The sequence below is a fragment of the Castor canadensis genome, chromosome 3, assembly GCF_047511655.1.
Source record: "Castor canadensis chromosome 3, mCasCan1.hap1v2, whole genome shotgun sequence".
NCBI lineage: Eukaryota > Metazoa > Chordata > Mammalia > Rodentia > Castoridae > Castor > Castor canadensis.
This window is the reverse complement of record NC_133388.1, coordinates 146,871,341-146,888,766: the sequence shown is the minus strand read 5'-3', so window position 1 is coordinate 146,888,766 and position 17,426 is coordinate 146,871,341. Positions and strand designations below refer to the sequence as shown.

Sequence of the window (17,426 nt, the reverse complement as noted above, 5' to 3'; positions counted from 1 at the left end):
AACCACTATGGAAAACAATATAGAGGCTTCTTAAAAAGCTAAAAATAGATCTGCCATATGATCCAGCAATACCACTTGTGGGGATATACTGGAAGTAATGTGACTCAGGTTACTACAGAGGCACCTGCACACCCATGTTTATTGTAGTGCTATTCATAATAGCCAAGCTATCGAAACAGCCAAGATCGCCTACTAACAACAAATGGATTAAGATTATATAGTATTTATACACAATGGAATTTTATTCAGCCACAAAAAAGAATGAAATTTTGTCATTTGCAAGTAAATGGATGGAACTAGAGAACATCATCTTAAGCAAAGTTAGTCAGGCTCAGGAGGCCAAAAATTGCATGTTCTCCCTCATATACGGATTATAGACCTAAAACAAATGCAGTAATATTGGACATGGATCACACACTAAGGAGAGACTGAGCATGGGAGGGACAGAGAAAAGGAAGAAAACCAAAAACTTGCATGTGGCTGATGTGTTCACTGCATAGGAATGAATATGGTAATCTTAAACTGTGGGAAGGGTACTAGGGAGTAGTGATGATGTCTCATAGAGATGAACCAATTTGGGTTGTGGTAATTCACTTGTGCATGGAAACAACACAAAAAAATCTTCCTGTATTGTTATCCTTTTCTCTAACTAGCAAAAATGTCATGTTTTTCTTATTATCTTTTGTTTTTTCTTCAACAAAATCTGAGAACATGAGGGTGCAACAGGTTCTGCCCAGAAGTATGTGGGGGGGGAGGTTGTCCAAATAATGTAAGTATTTGTAAAAACAATAAAATAAAAATTTAAAAAAACAAATAAAATATGTTGGATAACTGAATAAAAGAGAAAAAAACAAGGCTTCATGGACATTTCCTTAGTAGAGAGAAAAGGTTAAAATTGTTAATAGTTTGAAAGAGTTAAAGCAATGCAAGAATTTATTAGTTCATACATTGTCATATGCTTATGGCCACTAATTTTCAAATTAGCTGAAGGGTTAACTTTTGATTAGTATCTTGGAAGTAAAAGCTTTGTTAAATTATCAGTGTGAGAAAGTGTGATTATAGTATATTCTTTAGACACTGAGACTAAAACTAACATTTTTCTTGCTTTTCATCAGTCCATATGGTAATATTGTTCTATAATGGTACCATGACAAAAGTGCTCCTTACTACCCTCAGCACTCTTTAGATGTTTTGTACAATATTTTCATGACTGAGACATTCTCACAAGGTTTGTGCACTTCTTAAGGGGTTCAGCAATAGAATATGTTATTGCTCGTGATTATCTGAGCTCATCATTTCACTGTCGGCCCTCTGTCATTCTGTCCTTCCTACTTCATCTAATTTGTAGCTGGAGGCATATGCAGAAGACTAATGCTTACCAAATGGAAAAGGACCGATGCATGGTAGAATCTGTACATTTTGTAGGACATCAAGGTGGTGTGCCACAATTCTTACTTAGCTTTTAAAGAAGTTTTTAGTGGTATTGTTGAACAGTATATATTTGAGGATCAACTGAGCATCTGTATAATCTCAGAACTCAGTATTTTTCAGTTAACACTTTTATGAGGCTTTCTTTTCATAATTTCTAGTGGTGTTCAGACATGTTTGAGTGGAAGGATTTAATGGTTAAGAAATCACACCTCTAAAGGCAGTCTATTAAATATATTCAGGGAAAAGGGCTTTTTAAATATTAGTTTTTCTTTAAAATCAGTAAACACAATAGGCATACAGATCAATTTGTTTCTGATTTTGTGTTTTTAAGGATTAAACTGATGATACATGTTGAACACATTATGACTTTCTGAAGTGTTTATATCTGGGTTTCAATTTCTAGACAACCAGAAAAGGCCTACTCTTAATTTAAATTATGATTTTATGTCAAAATAATGGAATGTTTTTTATACAGTTATCTTGACTAAAACTATGGGGACATTTATGAAAATAAATGTAGTTTTTTATATGATTAGTCTAAAATGATGATTTTTATCTGTGGATGACTTTTACTCAGGAGATATTTGATAATATCTGGACACACTTTTGCATGTGATTAGTTAAAAGGGTTCTACTGGTTCCGGTTCCTTGCAGTGGAAGGTGGGTATGCTTCTAAATTTACACAGGACAGACCTCCAAAATAAAAACCAAATATTACAGCACTTCCAAGGTTAGGAAGTACTGCTCTAAAAACATGCATGTCTTGCCATATGCAATTCATTAGATAGGACAATGTCCAGGTAATATAAGGACAGAAAATTATATTACAACAAAAACAAATGAATGTAAAGAGTAAGCAAGTATCTTACAATGAGTAGGCTAAATCTGAGTGCAACCTGTATTCCTAGAAGACTACCTATGCTAATGTTCTTGCTGAATTGAACATCAATAACTGATACATGAATTAATAAGTGAATGAATATATTAATAGTAATATGAAAATTTGTGCAAATTAAAAGATACATTACATAATGAAGAATGTAACAGTAAGTCAAATAATAAGTAACAAATGTAAAATGTTATTTTGAAGATAATCTTCATTACATTGAAGAGAATGTCCTAAGTATTTCCTTTCCACTTGAACTCAGCAGTGTGATATTCAAGACTCTTCTCATCTTGGAGTCCCCATCTTACTTCCCTCTACTGTTTTCCATAAACTGACTTCTTTTTCTTCAGGGCTTTTCCCCTATTGCCTGCCTGGATTAATACTCAAGTATAAAGCTTCAACCACCTAGAATTACCTTTCCATTCCTACTCATTCTCTTAACAGCCGTTTAAAATATTTTCTACTCTAAGGACTCAGTTCTCATCATGCCTATAATCATATACTCACCTCTTATTTCCAGTTCTGACTGACTTCACTATTATTGATTGTCTGTACCATTTATTCAGTTTACATAGAATGGTGCAGCCACAAAAATACAGGAAACTTCCCATGGCACTAGCATGATTTCAGACTCTAAAATCTCCATGGAAACACTTTTGCCATTTGGCATATACCATATTCAGGCAAGGTGCTAGTGCTGTACAAACACACCAATTACACTGTGACCTGCACAGCATGAGTTCTGTTTTATAGGTGAAGAAACTGATTGTCATAGTGAAAAATTCTGGGCTTACATACCTCCATGTGGTACAAAGGTAACTGTCTAATAAATTACTAACAGGGAGGACTATCCAGCCCTGCTTGCATCTGGGTGAGGTCAGTGGAATGTGAGTGGAACTGCAAAGCTGCTGGCATACTGTTCTTCTGTCTTCACCCATTTGCTCATCTGGTGATTTTCCCCAGGAGACTACTGCATCCATCCATTGAAGATGGAGTTTCCTACAGCCTGGTCCTTGGAAGAGTAATAACAGAGACTTCATTTCCAGTCTTTCTCCTCCACAGGGTATGGACTGTATTTCATGTGAAGAAAAAAATGCAGTTTGATGTTTTAACTACTGAAATGTTCAAGTTCCTCTGACACTGAAACTGGCATACTTTTTATATTGTACAGTAGTTGTCTTATGAGAAAAAACAAGTAAATTGACAAGTCATCTTTAATACAATGAAATAAATAATAAGGGTGACCATACAGTCCAGTTTGTCCAGGATAATCCTAATTTAAGCCTGATGACAGCATAATCAGTACTAGCAAAACTTTTCCTTCAAAAGCGTCTGTGTTTGGATGATAAAGTGTATGGTCACTTTTGATATGGAATGAATTGCTATCAAGAACAAATAAAAATTAAGTAATTAGGGTAAAAATTGTGAGTAGTTGTTCATAGTGGTGCATGCCTGTAATCTCAGCTTCTCCAGAGGTGAACATTAAAACGATCTGTTTTGAGGCCAATGGAGAGAAAAAGTTAATGAGGGACTATGTCAACAAACAAGTTGGATGTGTTGCATATCTGTAATGCCAGCTACTCCAGAGGCAGAATTTACATTGCTATAAAACTAAGAGAATGTAACCATGCATGAAAGAGCTTTTAATAGCAACCCTGAGCCATAGTGCCTCACTTTTCAGGGAACTTGCTACTGCCCTTTCTTCTTCTTAGCTTCTTCTTATCCTCTTATTCCTCTTCTTACTTTGTCTTGTGGTGCTCTTTCCAATGAAGGGAAAAACCCTTTAGCCAAGTCCTTCTATTCCAATAGCTAACCATCTACTCAGTTCCTCCTCCAGCATCTTCTCATTGAGCATTCATCACAGGAGATCTAGCACTCCCCAAGGTGATGAGAAGATGAGTTAAAACACATAGAGCCAATGCTGGCATGAATCTGAGTTAGAAGGGAAAGACATTAATTAGAAAATAACAAGTATAAAAATACAACTGAAAAGGAGATACTTCCTAGAGAGAGAAGAAAAACATTCCAGTTAGAATTGAAAGACTAATGATATTTGATCTGGGGTCTGAAGAATGAATAGCCCGGTGAAAGAAATGAGGCAGTAAAGTGAAATAACAAGGTGCTTGATAGGGAAGGACATTCTAGACAGTCCTAACAGCATGTTCAGAGGCCCCATTTTAGAAGAACACATGCACTGTTCAAAGAACTCAAGGCTATCAATTTACATGGGACACTGAGCAGGCTGAGAGATATACGGTGTGGGCCTGAAGACGACAAATTATGTAGAAGCCTTTAGGACACAGCAAAGATTTCATTCTTTTTTTCTGAGAACAAAAAGAAGTTTCTGAACGTTTGGATCGGAGGGTGATATGATTATACTTGTGTTTTGAGATCACCAGATGCAAGATGATAGTTTAGGGAAAAAGTATTTGAAATTCATTACTCTTGGGGCATGCTTGGCAGATTGTTAAAAACATTTGATTGTTTAAATCTTCTTTGTGCTTAGTATCTCTCTCCAACATTCTCCTTCCTACTACTGATTTTATAATCCTTACTTCAGGATTAGGATTAAATAATATATTTACTGTGTTTGTTTAAAAATTAATAATTTCTATTCATCACACTGTACTTTGAATTCCTTTTATATTTGCAAGTTTTTTTTGTAGTATTGAGGTTTGAACTCAGGACCTACACCTTGAGCCACTCAACCAACACTTTTTGTGTTAGGTATTTTCAAGATATGGTCTCCTGACTTATTTGCCTAGGCTGGCTTCGAACCTTGAAGCTCCTGATTTCTACCTCCTGAGTAGCTAGGATTACAGGTGTGAGCCACTGGCTCCTGGTTGCAAGATTTTTATAATGTGAAAAATATTAACCTAATTATCTATTTTATTTTACTCTTTTTTCTTACTTTGATTTTGTTACTTAAAGTCATGGGTAGTGCACATTTATAATCCCAGCACTTAGGTGGCTGAGGCAGGAGAATCTCAGTTTGGAGGCTAGCTCATGCTATGTAACATAGAAAGAAAGGAAGGAAGGAAGGAAGGAAGGAAGGAAAGAGGAAGGGAGGGGAGGGAGAGAGGGAGGGAGGGGAGGAAGGGAGGGGGGAGAGAGGAGCGAAAGAAGAAGGGAAGGAGGGAAGGAGGGAGGGAGGGAGGGAGGAAGGAAGGGAAGAAGGAAGGAAGGAAGGAAGATAGTGGTAGGGTTTGGATCTCCAGTGGCCCCCCAAAACTTGTGTGTTACTGGCTTGTTTACCAATGCAGTGATGGTCAGAGTTGGAACTTTTGGGAAGGATCATGAGGGTTCTGACCTCATCAATGAATTAACCCATCAATGGGTCAAAACTTACTAGAATATTGGAGATGATGAAAACTTCAAGGTATGGGACATAACTGATGGAATTAGTCAGTGGAGGGTATATGTTGTCCCAGCCATGCCTGTCCTTTCTCTCTCTCTCTCTCTGTCTGTCTCCCTCTGCTCTCTCTGTCTCTCTCTCTCCCTCTTTCTCTCAACTTTCCTCCTCTTCATCCAACTTACCATAATGTTCTGCCTCTCAGGAGCCCAAAACAATAGGGCCAGCTGACCTATGGATGAAATCTCTGTAACTGTGAGCCAAAATAAACCTTTGATCTTTCTTAGCTGAATTTGTGACAGCTATGGAAAGTTGACTGACACAGAAAGAACCATATACAGGTTTTAGAACAAGAATGATCTCTACAGATAAGTTATTTCTTAGTGTTTAGTTCCTCCTACTATTAATATCTGACTTCTGAGGCTCATGAATTGTGTCTTTTTCAAGCACTGTAACAGTGAAATAATCTAAAAATAAGGACATTACAAATGCTTATTTTTTTTAACCAGGAGTGTAATCAACCCAGTATAATCAGTAGACAGATAAAATTGGCACAATCTAAAATCAGTCTCTTACCTCTGTATGTTACTTTGGAATAAAAGTTACATTCTGCAACCTTTCCCATAAGAATACTCATTTTTAAAAGTTTCTGTCACCTTTCACATAATATTTTTAAGGGAAAAAAGTTATACAGACTCCAATTAAGTTAAAAACAGTAAATACTGCTAATATTAACAAAACTTAGAATTCAAATTCAATGAAATATTAAGGTCAAGATAGGTCAGTATTTTCCATTCTTACATTTTGCTAAAATCAATTAAATAACCAAAGAGAGATTGACTTTTGTAAGGAATTTACAAATTTTTTTTTACAAAAGTTAGCAGTTTTATAGCTAGATTCTGCTTTTTTAGGAAACTTTAAGTAAAATGGGTCACGATTCAGTCACTTCTTCTAAGGATTAACCATCATCTATTCCACTTCAGTGTCAAGAAGCCAGGGATAAAACAGGATACTCTTTTTCCACTGTGGTACTGAAGATGATTTAAGAATTGAAAATGTATAAGCAACTAAATTAAATTATGGCCAATTTTTCTTTTCTGTATGAGGCCCTAGATATGCCATGATGGGTGCTTAACCAGCATCAATACCAAAATTTGACTTTTCCATTCAGTTGACTTTCTTGAAATCCTTTTAAGTGTTAAATGATCATATCTCTAAATATATGATGTGATATTTATTAATTAATTTCTTCATTTAGCTAGCCAATGTAGTCTTGGAATGTGAAGAGGCACATCAGTGTGTCACCTTTTTGGGACACAGGCAGACATGAGGTTACATGCTACACAAAGTTTGCTTGAGTGCTCTCTGCACAGAGAAACAAAATTATAAACTTTAAACAAAATTAAAAAAACAACAAACACGGGTGGGAAGATAGCCAAAATAATGTCTAATTCACAATCAAGTGAAGGGTACACCTTAGCTATAAGAGTAAGGAGAGCAATGACAGAGGTGACTCCATTTTGGACAAGAGAGTCACTTTAAAAGCCAACATCTAAAGAAGTGGGGGAAACAACAGCTTTTCAGAGAAATAACACACCTTTCACCAAAGTAACAAGATGTAGCTGGACACTGTAGATAGTAGGTGCAAGGTCAGGATGAGTTGGGCAAGCTTCCAAGATCAGTATGAGCTGACTAGATCCACCTGGAATGTCCATTTTGATAAGGAGAGGGAAGGATGGATGGTCAGATTTAATGAGAAGTTGACTAGGGGCTAACCAATCACAAATACAGAATAGTTGGACCTAAGCCAGTTAGTGCTCTATATCATCTCCTGGACTTTAGCTTTTCTTTGACTTAGCCTTTTCACTAAGTCTCAGGACACTTTGCAATCTTACGTCCTGGTCATCTTTAATAATCTACTATGCCAGGACAGGAACCTGGGGAACATATATATAATCCAGTATCATAGGTACAGTAGATTCTTCTACCCAGTGACTTGACTTTGTGCAGTTTCAGTTACCTGCATTCAACTGCAGTTTCAAATGTTAATGGAAAGGTCTGTAACTATAAATTCATAATTTTAAAATTAACTTGATAATCACATACTATCAATTGCTTTATTTTACTATTATTTTTTAAAATCTTTTCCTGTGCTTAATTCATAAATTATACTTTTTCATATGTGCATGTAGAAAAAAGATATTGTACATATATGTACAATTTTGCATTATCTATGGTTTCAGGAATCCTCTGGGTCTTTTGGAACGTTTCTCCTGTGAATGAGGAGAACTACTGTAAATTAGAGACAGTGAAAAGAAAAAATAGAATTGGAGACATTCTTTGCAATTTAAAGAAATTAATATTTTTGGTTTCATTTAATTATTCTGGAGTGATAAATATAAAAGCTTAAACTAAAGGAAAAATTATTACCCTAGTTAAATTATTAGCTTACATGTTACATGCCTTTAAAGGAAGTAACTTCCCAAAACAAAACTTCACTTCTAATAAAATATCCTTCATGTTGAAAAAGCATATGGACCACTAAACTAGTTCAAGGTCCTCCTTTATGTGTTCTAGTGTAGAATTTAGAAATCTGTGTCAACATAATAAGTTTCAAATTCAAGAGGCAGAAGCTAATCAAAGCCTTAACTATGACCTATTTTCAACGTCCAAATTAATGTTCTAGTATACTAAGCTCCAATTTCTGAGCAACTGTATTTACTCCCTGTGTTTTAATTTTTATATAACTTGAAAGGAATGTAAAATATATCCCTACTTAAAATCTCAGAGTCAGAATTGGATAACAATTTCATGGTGAAAGATGTTTCTTTGGAAATACAGAACATTTTATAATATAAGCAGACACATGGAATTCTTGATTTTCTAATTCTAGGCATACTATACTCAAGTGAATAAAGTCAAACTGACCAGGTCTGCAAAGATTGACTCGCAACTGGTCAGTGGAACATTTCCATCTATGCTGATGGTTCCATTAACCACAGACAATGAAACATGGCAAGATAAATCTTCTCTGCTACTCAACTACAAAGTGATTCAGTAGACAGATGACACTGATCTGGAAAAACTTAGATCTTAAAGACAATGTACTTAAGTTCTTATGAACACAGTTTTTATACATTAGAACCAATATAAAACTTTTGGGTTTGTGGCCTTGAAAGTTTGTAAGTCATTAGTAGTTTAGTGATGGTAAATTAAGGACTCTGTAAGTAAGAAAGCGGTCATCATATAACATAGAAAGTGTAGGGAGACCATGAGCATCAGTCTAGTTTCAGTTACTATAATAAAATATCCAAGGCTAGCTTATAAAGAAAAGATTTACTTATCTCATAATATTGGAAGTTCAAGTAAGGTGGAGCAGGGAGGGACCTGATTTCCTTACCAAATTTCTCTCTTACTTTCAAAAATTGTTTCGCCAATAGCAACATTTCAAGAGCTGCTGACTCCTCCCTGAAGCTTTCCTGCAACCACCACAAACCCAGTATATCTGAACTTGACTGATACACGGTCTTCCTATGACAGTAGTGAGCACTTCTATCTTTTGTGAGCCAAGCACAGACAGACCAACTCTGCTCTGCCTCCCTTATGTTCAAGCACAAGGTGTGATTTCCATTTCTCATTGAACAAAAGTATTTTCAGATGAGCTAGTAACACAAAAAGGAGACAGTAGAATCCAAAGAACCTATAGTTTGCCTTCTCATAGTTTTTTTAAATCCCAAATAAGCAAAAAAAGTACCCAGAGCAGATTGGCAACATGAGGATTGGTACCAGTATCAGCTCAGCTCTGGTGAAGGAAGGTCTCACAGTGGATGGAACCACATTGGTAAGAGCATGAGCAGGAAGGAGCAATCACAGAAGAGAAAGGAAAACAGAACCAGAGGAAGAGCCAGTTTTGTCTCCTCCCGCTAGGCCCCAACTCTTAAAGGTCCCACCACTTCCACACCACCAAACCAAGGAGCCATAAATCCATGAGAAACAAAACATATTTGAATGTTAGCACCATGGTAACTGCAGCTTAGAGCTGGGGGATCAAATAGCTGTGAAATAAATGTTTTTCTTTTTGTTTTGTTTACTGGTCTTCCACTGGGGAAATGCTAGGACAGTTGTTCCTAGTTGTAACTGAAGTGCACAGAGGTCTTAGTAGCAGGCTAGCCTACTCCAGGACCTCCATGACCTTGATGTGGATTTTTGATGATGTTAATTTTTCTTCAGCTTCTCCTCACCCCCAACAGCTCTGAATGTGTCTTCTCCAAGTTCACATTTACTGACCTCAGGTGCAGCATGCCCTGCTTCACACCTCTTTGGCCAGTAACTGTACCAAGGTGTCCCTGTTCTGTATGGTGGAGTTACTGCTCACAAAGTATTTAGACATAATATTGTTTCTGGCATGGACCATTACCAACCTGTAGAGTGGACATGTAGGTCACCAAGCTGTTGAAGGTTCCAGTCAGCATGAGCATATCGACCTGCTAGACACTGACACTATTGGAGAGCACCTGCATAAGGGAGGTGAAGGTGAAGAACATCTGGCCGAACCAAAAGTTTGAGCTAGGGTGACAGCAGATTTGATGTAGACATGTGCTTTTCTCATAAATTAGCCCACACCAGGAAGCAGGGCAGCTTGACAGTGTTGGACACTAGGGCCGCATTGGGCAGCAAGGGAACGACAGGTGGGGAAAGACAGGTGGCACAGTAACTCTGGTGAAAGGTGTGGCTTGGGGGTTGGATAACATGCAGGGAGGAGTTTCAATGAGTCAGCACAAGAGAACTCAGGAAATAGTTCTTGGTTTGTTTTTTTCCACAAGGTTTGCCAGCCTGGGTAAAAATTTCATAAGACTCAGTCTCAACAAGTAAAAAGCTGGATTTGATTTTTCTTTTTAGAAACTCAAAGATTTCTTCACAGATCCATCTTTATCCAATATTCTCTTCTCTGTTTACTCTGAATTGGTGAGTTTATTCATTTCTATAGCTTGAACACTGTTTGTGTTGATGACTTATAATTTTATAAGCCTTGGTCCAAATCGCCTCACTGTGTTCTGGGTCTTTGTATGCAAGATTTTACTAATACATAAATCTGGATAACCTTGGGCATATATGTTACCCTTAATAGCATATATTCAGTACTGAATTCATTGTTTCATACCAAAACCTTTTTTTCCTTAAAAATAATTCTCTAGAGACTTGCAAGACTACCCAACAGAGAAAGAAACCCAGAAATATAGAACTTCTTCTAAATTTTTCTTTCTTTTTCACCACTGTGCCAACTAGTTTTTAAATCTTACCTCCTTTTCCTTGTTTTTCCCTTTTTTATCTCCATAATTTGCAATTTGAATCTTTCAGTAAACTCCTAGCATGTGTCTTTGTTTCTAATTTTATGTTATACTAACCCATCCATCAAAATGCTGAGTAATTTTTTCACTAAAGGACATTTCAACTATTACTCCCTGTCTGAATAATTTCAGAAGCACTTTGACTTGAAGCGGCTAAATAGCTATTAATAATATTTGTCATTTAACAAATGTTAGGTTTCATCACTACATAACTTTTTCTTATTTTAAGGATACATCTATTATTCCATAAAATGTTAATACTTACATTAGGATGTTGAACTCATTCTAATACTCCTGATGTTTAGCTAATTTCTAAATTATATAAAAAAGACTTTTAATACATGGAGATAATAAAAAGATTATTCCTATTTAGAGTATGATACATGGATGTGCACTTTTTAAGATCAAATAAAATAAAGAGGTAAAGTACTAACTCAGTGCATGGCTTCATTAATATTAATCCGTTCCTACTCTAAAGAGAAAGCAGAATGCCTGGATGGGTTGTGATACATGAAGGTGGTATTATTTCATGTGAAAAAAATCTATTGTTTTACCCATGATCAACTCACCTGACATTAAGGACATGCATAGTTTTGTGGGAGCTGCAAATCTGAAAAAAATTATCTCAAAGTCAAAAAAAAATCAAGAAGTAAACGATTGATTTACTTGAACCTATACTTTTCCCAAGACCTCAAAACCAAAGGTTCATATATAGTCTCACTTCACAACTAGACAGAGGACATAACCTCCTTTAGGGAAGAATGGGAAGACATGCTTTTGACATTGCTAATGACGTAGTTTAAGAGAAAGTGGGTATATTCAGAGACAGACCTGGAAAGCAAAGTTATTAGTTAAACTGTAAATTACTTGCTTTGTATGAAAATGTCATTCAGCTTAGGCAGAAGAAGTGATAGACAAGAATTCAACTAAAATATAAAGTTTTTGACTTGGATGTGGGCACAAAGATTAAGATCTATGCACTGGTGATTACTCTGAGGTCAAAACTAAGAAGATTCAAGACAAATGACAGAGAATAAGAAATGGTGTTTTATTAGCTCATAATTTAACTCTGTGCCTCTGAAAGCAAAGCAATCTGATGTCATTATTTTCCTTTTGGATTTGTTCAAGTAAGGCACTAAATTTTTAGTGTGAATATTTCTTTCTCCATTGCTTTCTTCTAAAAATAAAAGTAATCAGCTGAGTGGTGATGTGGAATAGGACTCTAGAAAATTATGATTCACTTAAAAGGAATCAGAGTTTTAATTGACTTTATACTTGCAATATACTTTTTAAAAATCAGTAATAATTAAAATGCATTTCTATAATTATATGCTATTTTCATAATAATCAGCATTCAGGTAAAAGTGCAATTTTCCCTGAAATTGAATGAGATGTGATTCTAAAATAAGAATTTCAATTAAAAAAGAAAAAAAAATCTGAATATTAATCTTTATCAAATGAATAGAAATGCAAATCAAAACTATAATGAGAGTCCCTCTTGCCCTAGTCAGAACTGCAATTATCAGGAAAACAAGCAACAACAAATGCTGGAGAGGATGCAGGGAAAAAGGGACCCTCATACACTGTTGGTAGGAATGCAAATTAGTCCAGCCACTATAGAAATCAGTATGGAGTTTCATCAAAAAGCTACAAGTAGATCTACATCATGACCCAAAAATACCACTCTTGAGAGTATATTTGAAGGAGTGTAATTCAACATATAGGAGGAATGTCTGCACACATGTTTATTATAGCATTATTCACAATAGCCAAGCAGTGGAATCAGTGTAGGTACCCAACAACTGTTGAACAGATAAACAAAATGTGGTTTTATACACAATGGAGTATTACTTATCCATAAAGAAGAATGAAATTATGTAATTTGCAGGAAAATGAATAGAATTAGAGATATTATATTGAGTGAAATAAGCCAAGCTCAAAAAACCAGACATCACATGTTTTCACTCATTTGCAGATTCTAAGTCCAAAATCATGATGATGATAATAATAATGGACTTGCGTGCAAAAGGTTCACAGTGAGGAGGTCAACAGGAGGAGTACGGGAAATGGAGAGGGTACAGAGGGATGAAGAGAATCAAAGTATGTTGCTTATATATGTATGGAAATAGCATAAAGAAACACACAAATGTTCTTTTTTAAAAAGCAGAAGGAGGGAAGGACATTAAAGGAATATAACCAGGGATAAACTTGTTCAAAATACTCTGTATACATACATAAAATTTTCACATGAAGCCCTCTTGTGCTATTAATGAATCCTAAATTTTTAAAAAAGGATAAATGAACAGTAGAAATACAAATAAAAGCTGTATTCCTTCATGTTATGACTGCTTGGGGTCAGTAATAACAGGTAATTCATGTGAACAATATGAAACTATTTCCTCATACTTTAACTATACTTTAATGAATTCCACACCTTCCAAAACTGTTTTTTTGAGACAGGATCTCTTTATATATGCTAAGCTAGTCTTGAACTCTGGACTCTCTTGCCTCAGCCTTATGAGTTCTGGGAATACAAACATGCACTGTCATGCCCACCAACAAACATTTTTCTTATATGTTATGATAAAATAATATTCATACTGCTCATCTAACTTTATTTCTCAATTTTTAAAAGAAATTTTGGTGCTACTGGAGTTTGAACTCAGAGCCTCATGCTTGTTTCTTTGACATGCTCCTTTGGCTTTATGTTTATAGATATAACAAAGTTAGCATTATACATTAAAGTGTATCATCCAGATACTGATAGGGAGTATGAAAAAATTTAAAGCAGAGTTATAGAATATACAGTGAAGGTAACAGAGCAGAAAACAACTCTGTTTTAGGTGGGTTCATCTCTGTGGAGGTAAATTTTGAGCACTTCAAAGAGAATCAAGTCCAAAGCCATTGAAATAAGAAAAATCTCTTGTAATACTTGAGGTTTGTTAAGGCAGCTAGCACTAGAACAGAAAAGGAAGACAGAGAGAACATGGAGACCTAATTGAAGAGGTCACAATACAGGGCATTTTTAGCTACAGTACAGAACATCAGTCTTCTGCATAGTAAGGGCCTCAGGTTTAAAAGCAGGTTGATGTCTAACTGACATTTTTAAAAGACATCTGGAAAGAGTGGAAAGATCAGCTAGGGAGTTCTTTCAGTAGTGCACTTGGATAAAGTGGAGATGGCTTGCAGTACAGTTTAAAAAGGTGATTGAGTTTGAGACATATTGGTAAGAAAACCTGATTATGGATTATGTTTGAAATGCAAGGGGAAGTGATGTATCAAGGACTGACACTTAGGCTTTTATTTGACAGACTAGATAAATGTGCATTCCACTACTGTGAGAGTCTTTAGGGTGAAACAGATTGAGGGTATGGAAAATCAAGAGGTTTGTTCTAAGACACCTGTTGGATATTAAGAGAAGATGTCAAATAATCAGCTTGAAATATGAATCTGGACAGGAAAAGAGATATAAATTAGGAAATCATTGATAAATTAATTGTATTTTACCTTATGTGAGAAAACAACTCCTCATAATTTATTATCTTTGTCTATATTAATTACAAGCATTTTATCCTCTATTTTAAAATTGTTTCCTATGTGTTCTTATTTTTTTTTTAAATTCAATATCATTCCTTGAACATTGGGCACAAAACTGATTATTCACAGGCTTAAATTGGAATGATGTATAAGGTTACTAACTGCATACAGGAGTGGGAACTCACACCTGTAATTCCAGCTGCTCCAAGGGGGGTGGAAATCAGAATTATGGTTCAATCAATGTTCAAGACAGCCTGGACAAAAAAGTACATGAGACTCCCATGTCAACCAATAAAAGCATGTGTGGTGGTGTCCACATGTCATTCCCACTACCTGGGTAGCACAAATAGGAGGATTACAATTTAGACCGGCCTGGGCACAATGCAAGATACTATCCAAAAAAAAGGAAGAAAGCAACAAGTGCTAAAGGCATGACTAAGTGGTAAAGCACCTGCTTAGCAAGCTCAAGACCCTGAGTTCAACCCCAGTACTGAAAAAAACAGTTGGGGAGATGAAACTCCTTTCCAGATCTAGAAAATTTATTTCCTTTTACTATCTACCCCTTCTTTTTCCAAAATGAAAACTGACTTAGTCTTCTAGAACAAATGCCAAGAGTATAAAAAGTAAAGTCATTGTGCTTAACTTACTATTTCCTGGAAGACACCTACTATTTCAAGTAAAATAAAGTTAGTATCATATATATTTGTTATTTACCTGGCTTTATTAGGATGGATGGAAGTAATAAGTATTACAAACCACTCTTAATCTCAAGTTTATAAATTTGTATAGAAGAAGATATGCTAGCTACATGTAAAACAATATGTGAACAAGAAAACAACATAAATTATAAACCTTCAAGCACTGTAATTGGTTAGATTATAGTGGATAAATACTATAGATGTTCAGGCTTTTGAAGAAAATGAAACCTCATATTCAGGTATGTGCAGAGAGGAAAAGGGTCACGTGGGCCCCATGACAGCACGGCTTACCAAGTGGTTGGCCTGCGATGATCCGGGCATTTTCCCCAGCCACTGCGGCTCTGGCATGTCGCTCACTCATGTACTGTACGAATGCATAACCTTTGTGAACTGAGCATCCGACTATTTTTCCATACTTTGAAAAAATGGCTTCAATGTCAACTTTCTTGACAATGGCTGTATTTAAATTGCCAATGAAGACACGGGAGTTGATGGACTTAGGGTCATTCTTGTTGGTGACGTTGCTGGTCTGTGTTTTGCCAGTCATGGTTGGCTCACCTTGTTTTAATCCTTAAACAAACATAGAAAAGAAATACAACTAATCAGAAAGTAAATAATAGGATTTAATACATATCAATGGCTTTTAACAGTTTTCAAAATTAGATGCAGGAAACGTCAAATCCCTAAGTATTGCTGATTTTCTTGAGAAGAAAATTTAGAAATATAAAGGGTACACATTGCATCTTTAAGGATAGTAGAAAAATCCTCATAATTAATCAACGTATAGTTTTAAATAAATTGGTCATTTACTTATCCAATATTGAGTCTTGAATAATGACTGAACATTTTGTAGTAGTTTTTATTTTTAAGTATACCCATGCTTGCAAAAGAAAACATAGGAATAAGACACCTTATTCTGTGAACAAGAAAGAAAATGCAACATGGTTATGGTCTGATGATAGATGGAATTTAGCAATGTTACCTCCACTTAATGCTTGAGCACATGCATTTTTATTTCTACACTTTCTATAATAGGTGTACATATTATCTCTTTCTGTATCAGAAGCCTACTGTCAAACACCAACAACTGATTCCATAATGGCTGTGAAAGAGAAAAATGATATTAAAATCAGAAGTTTCTTTAGAAAATTTAGCATAAGAAAACCATAATTTTGAAAATAAGAGTTTTAATACGAACCCTATGCATGCTATTTAACCGAACCAATCATATATGTCAGATTTTTTTAAGCATGAACAGTGTTCAATGAACAACAAATAAGTAAGCTGAGTAACTGTTGATATTTTATTCTCAACCACATTTTTATCCCCTTAAAAAAGGTTCTTATGTTGTACAAAGACTGTTAGTATTTTTAGATCTTTTTTCTAAGCTTGACAGAATGCTTGAGTTAAGTTGAACTCCAAAGCTTATTTCTAAGTACTCTAGCACTTATAGATTTAGTTTGAAGGCCATTTTGCAATATTTATTAAGTACCTTAATTTTCCAAGCATAATCTTCTGTATCACCTATTTAAATATGAAGGAAACCATTATGGTGAAACAAAAATTTCAACAAGGTTATATTCTCTGATGTTGATGCTCATTGTTGAGTATTAGCTAATTGATATACTTTGTCAGTGACAATTACATATTTATATAAGGAGTTTCTTTTTAAATATTATGGCTATAAAAATGATAACTGCATTTGATTTTTAGGGATCACTCTAAATGACATTTCTAAGTTAATCATTAAGGTGGTAGAAGTCTTAAAGGCATGCAAATTGGATATATTTGAAAATTGACTTGCTATGCATTTAAACAAGGTACTCCTAAAATCAAGAGCAGACAAGTAAAACAAAAATGTTTTGAATAAAACTGCTCATTATTACATCTAAAGTTATTAGCTCTTTACTTCAAATGGACTCTCAGCATTATACATGTCCTTACAATGCAGATCAATTTAATAAATAAAGCATTAAATCATTTACACAAAAATTAAGAATAAGACATTAGAAACAAAGATATAATGCTTCCCTGTATTGTTTCAGCTTAGCTACACTTAAATGGTTCCTTTATAAATTATTCAAGCTATAATAGAAGCTATTGTAGAAGGAAAGGTGATTTTTAAAAAATCAAATGCCTTTTCTGCATGCCTCAAAACAAATGCTTAAAAATGC

The 17,426-nt window shown here is 35.2% G+C and overlaps 1 protein-coding gene across 8 annotated transcripts in view; it reads right to left on the bottom strand.

Moving 5' to 3' along the window:
* Positions 1–17,426, bottom strand: part of Ralyl (RALY RNA binding protein like) — a 735,459-nt gene that overhangs the window by 398,063 nt on the left and 319,970 nt on the right. For 7 of the 8 annotated variants that reach the window (XM_074068782.1, XM_074068781.1, XM_074068784.1 and 4 more), the window contains one exon: positions 15,544–15,822. In XM_074068782.1, the coding sequence (XP_073924883.1) occupies positions 15,544–15,799 (256 nt within the window). In that variant the 5' untranslated portion in view covers positions 15,800–15,822. Of the gene's footprint in view, positions 1–15,543; positions 15,823–16,234; positions 16,454–17,426 lie in introns of those variants that run through there. The other variant, XM_074068777.1, reaches the window with a different exon arrangement.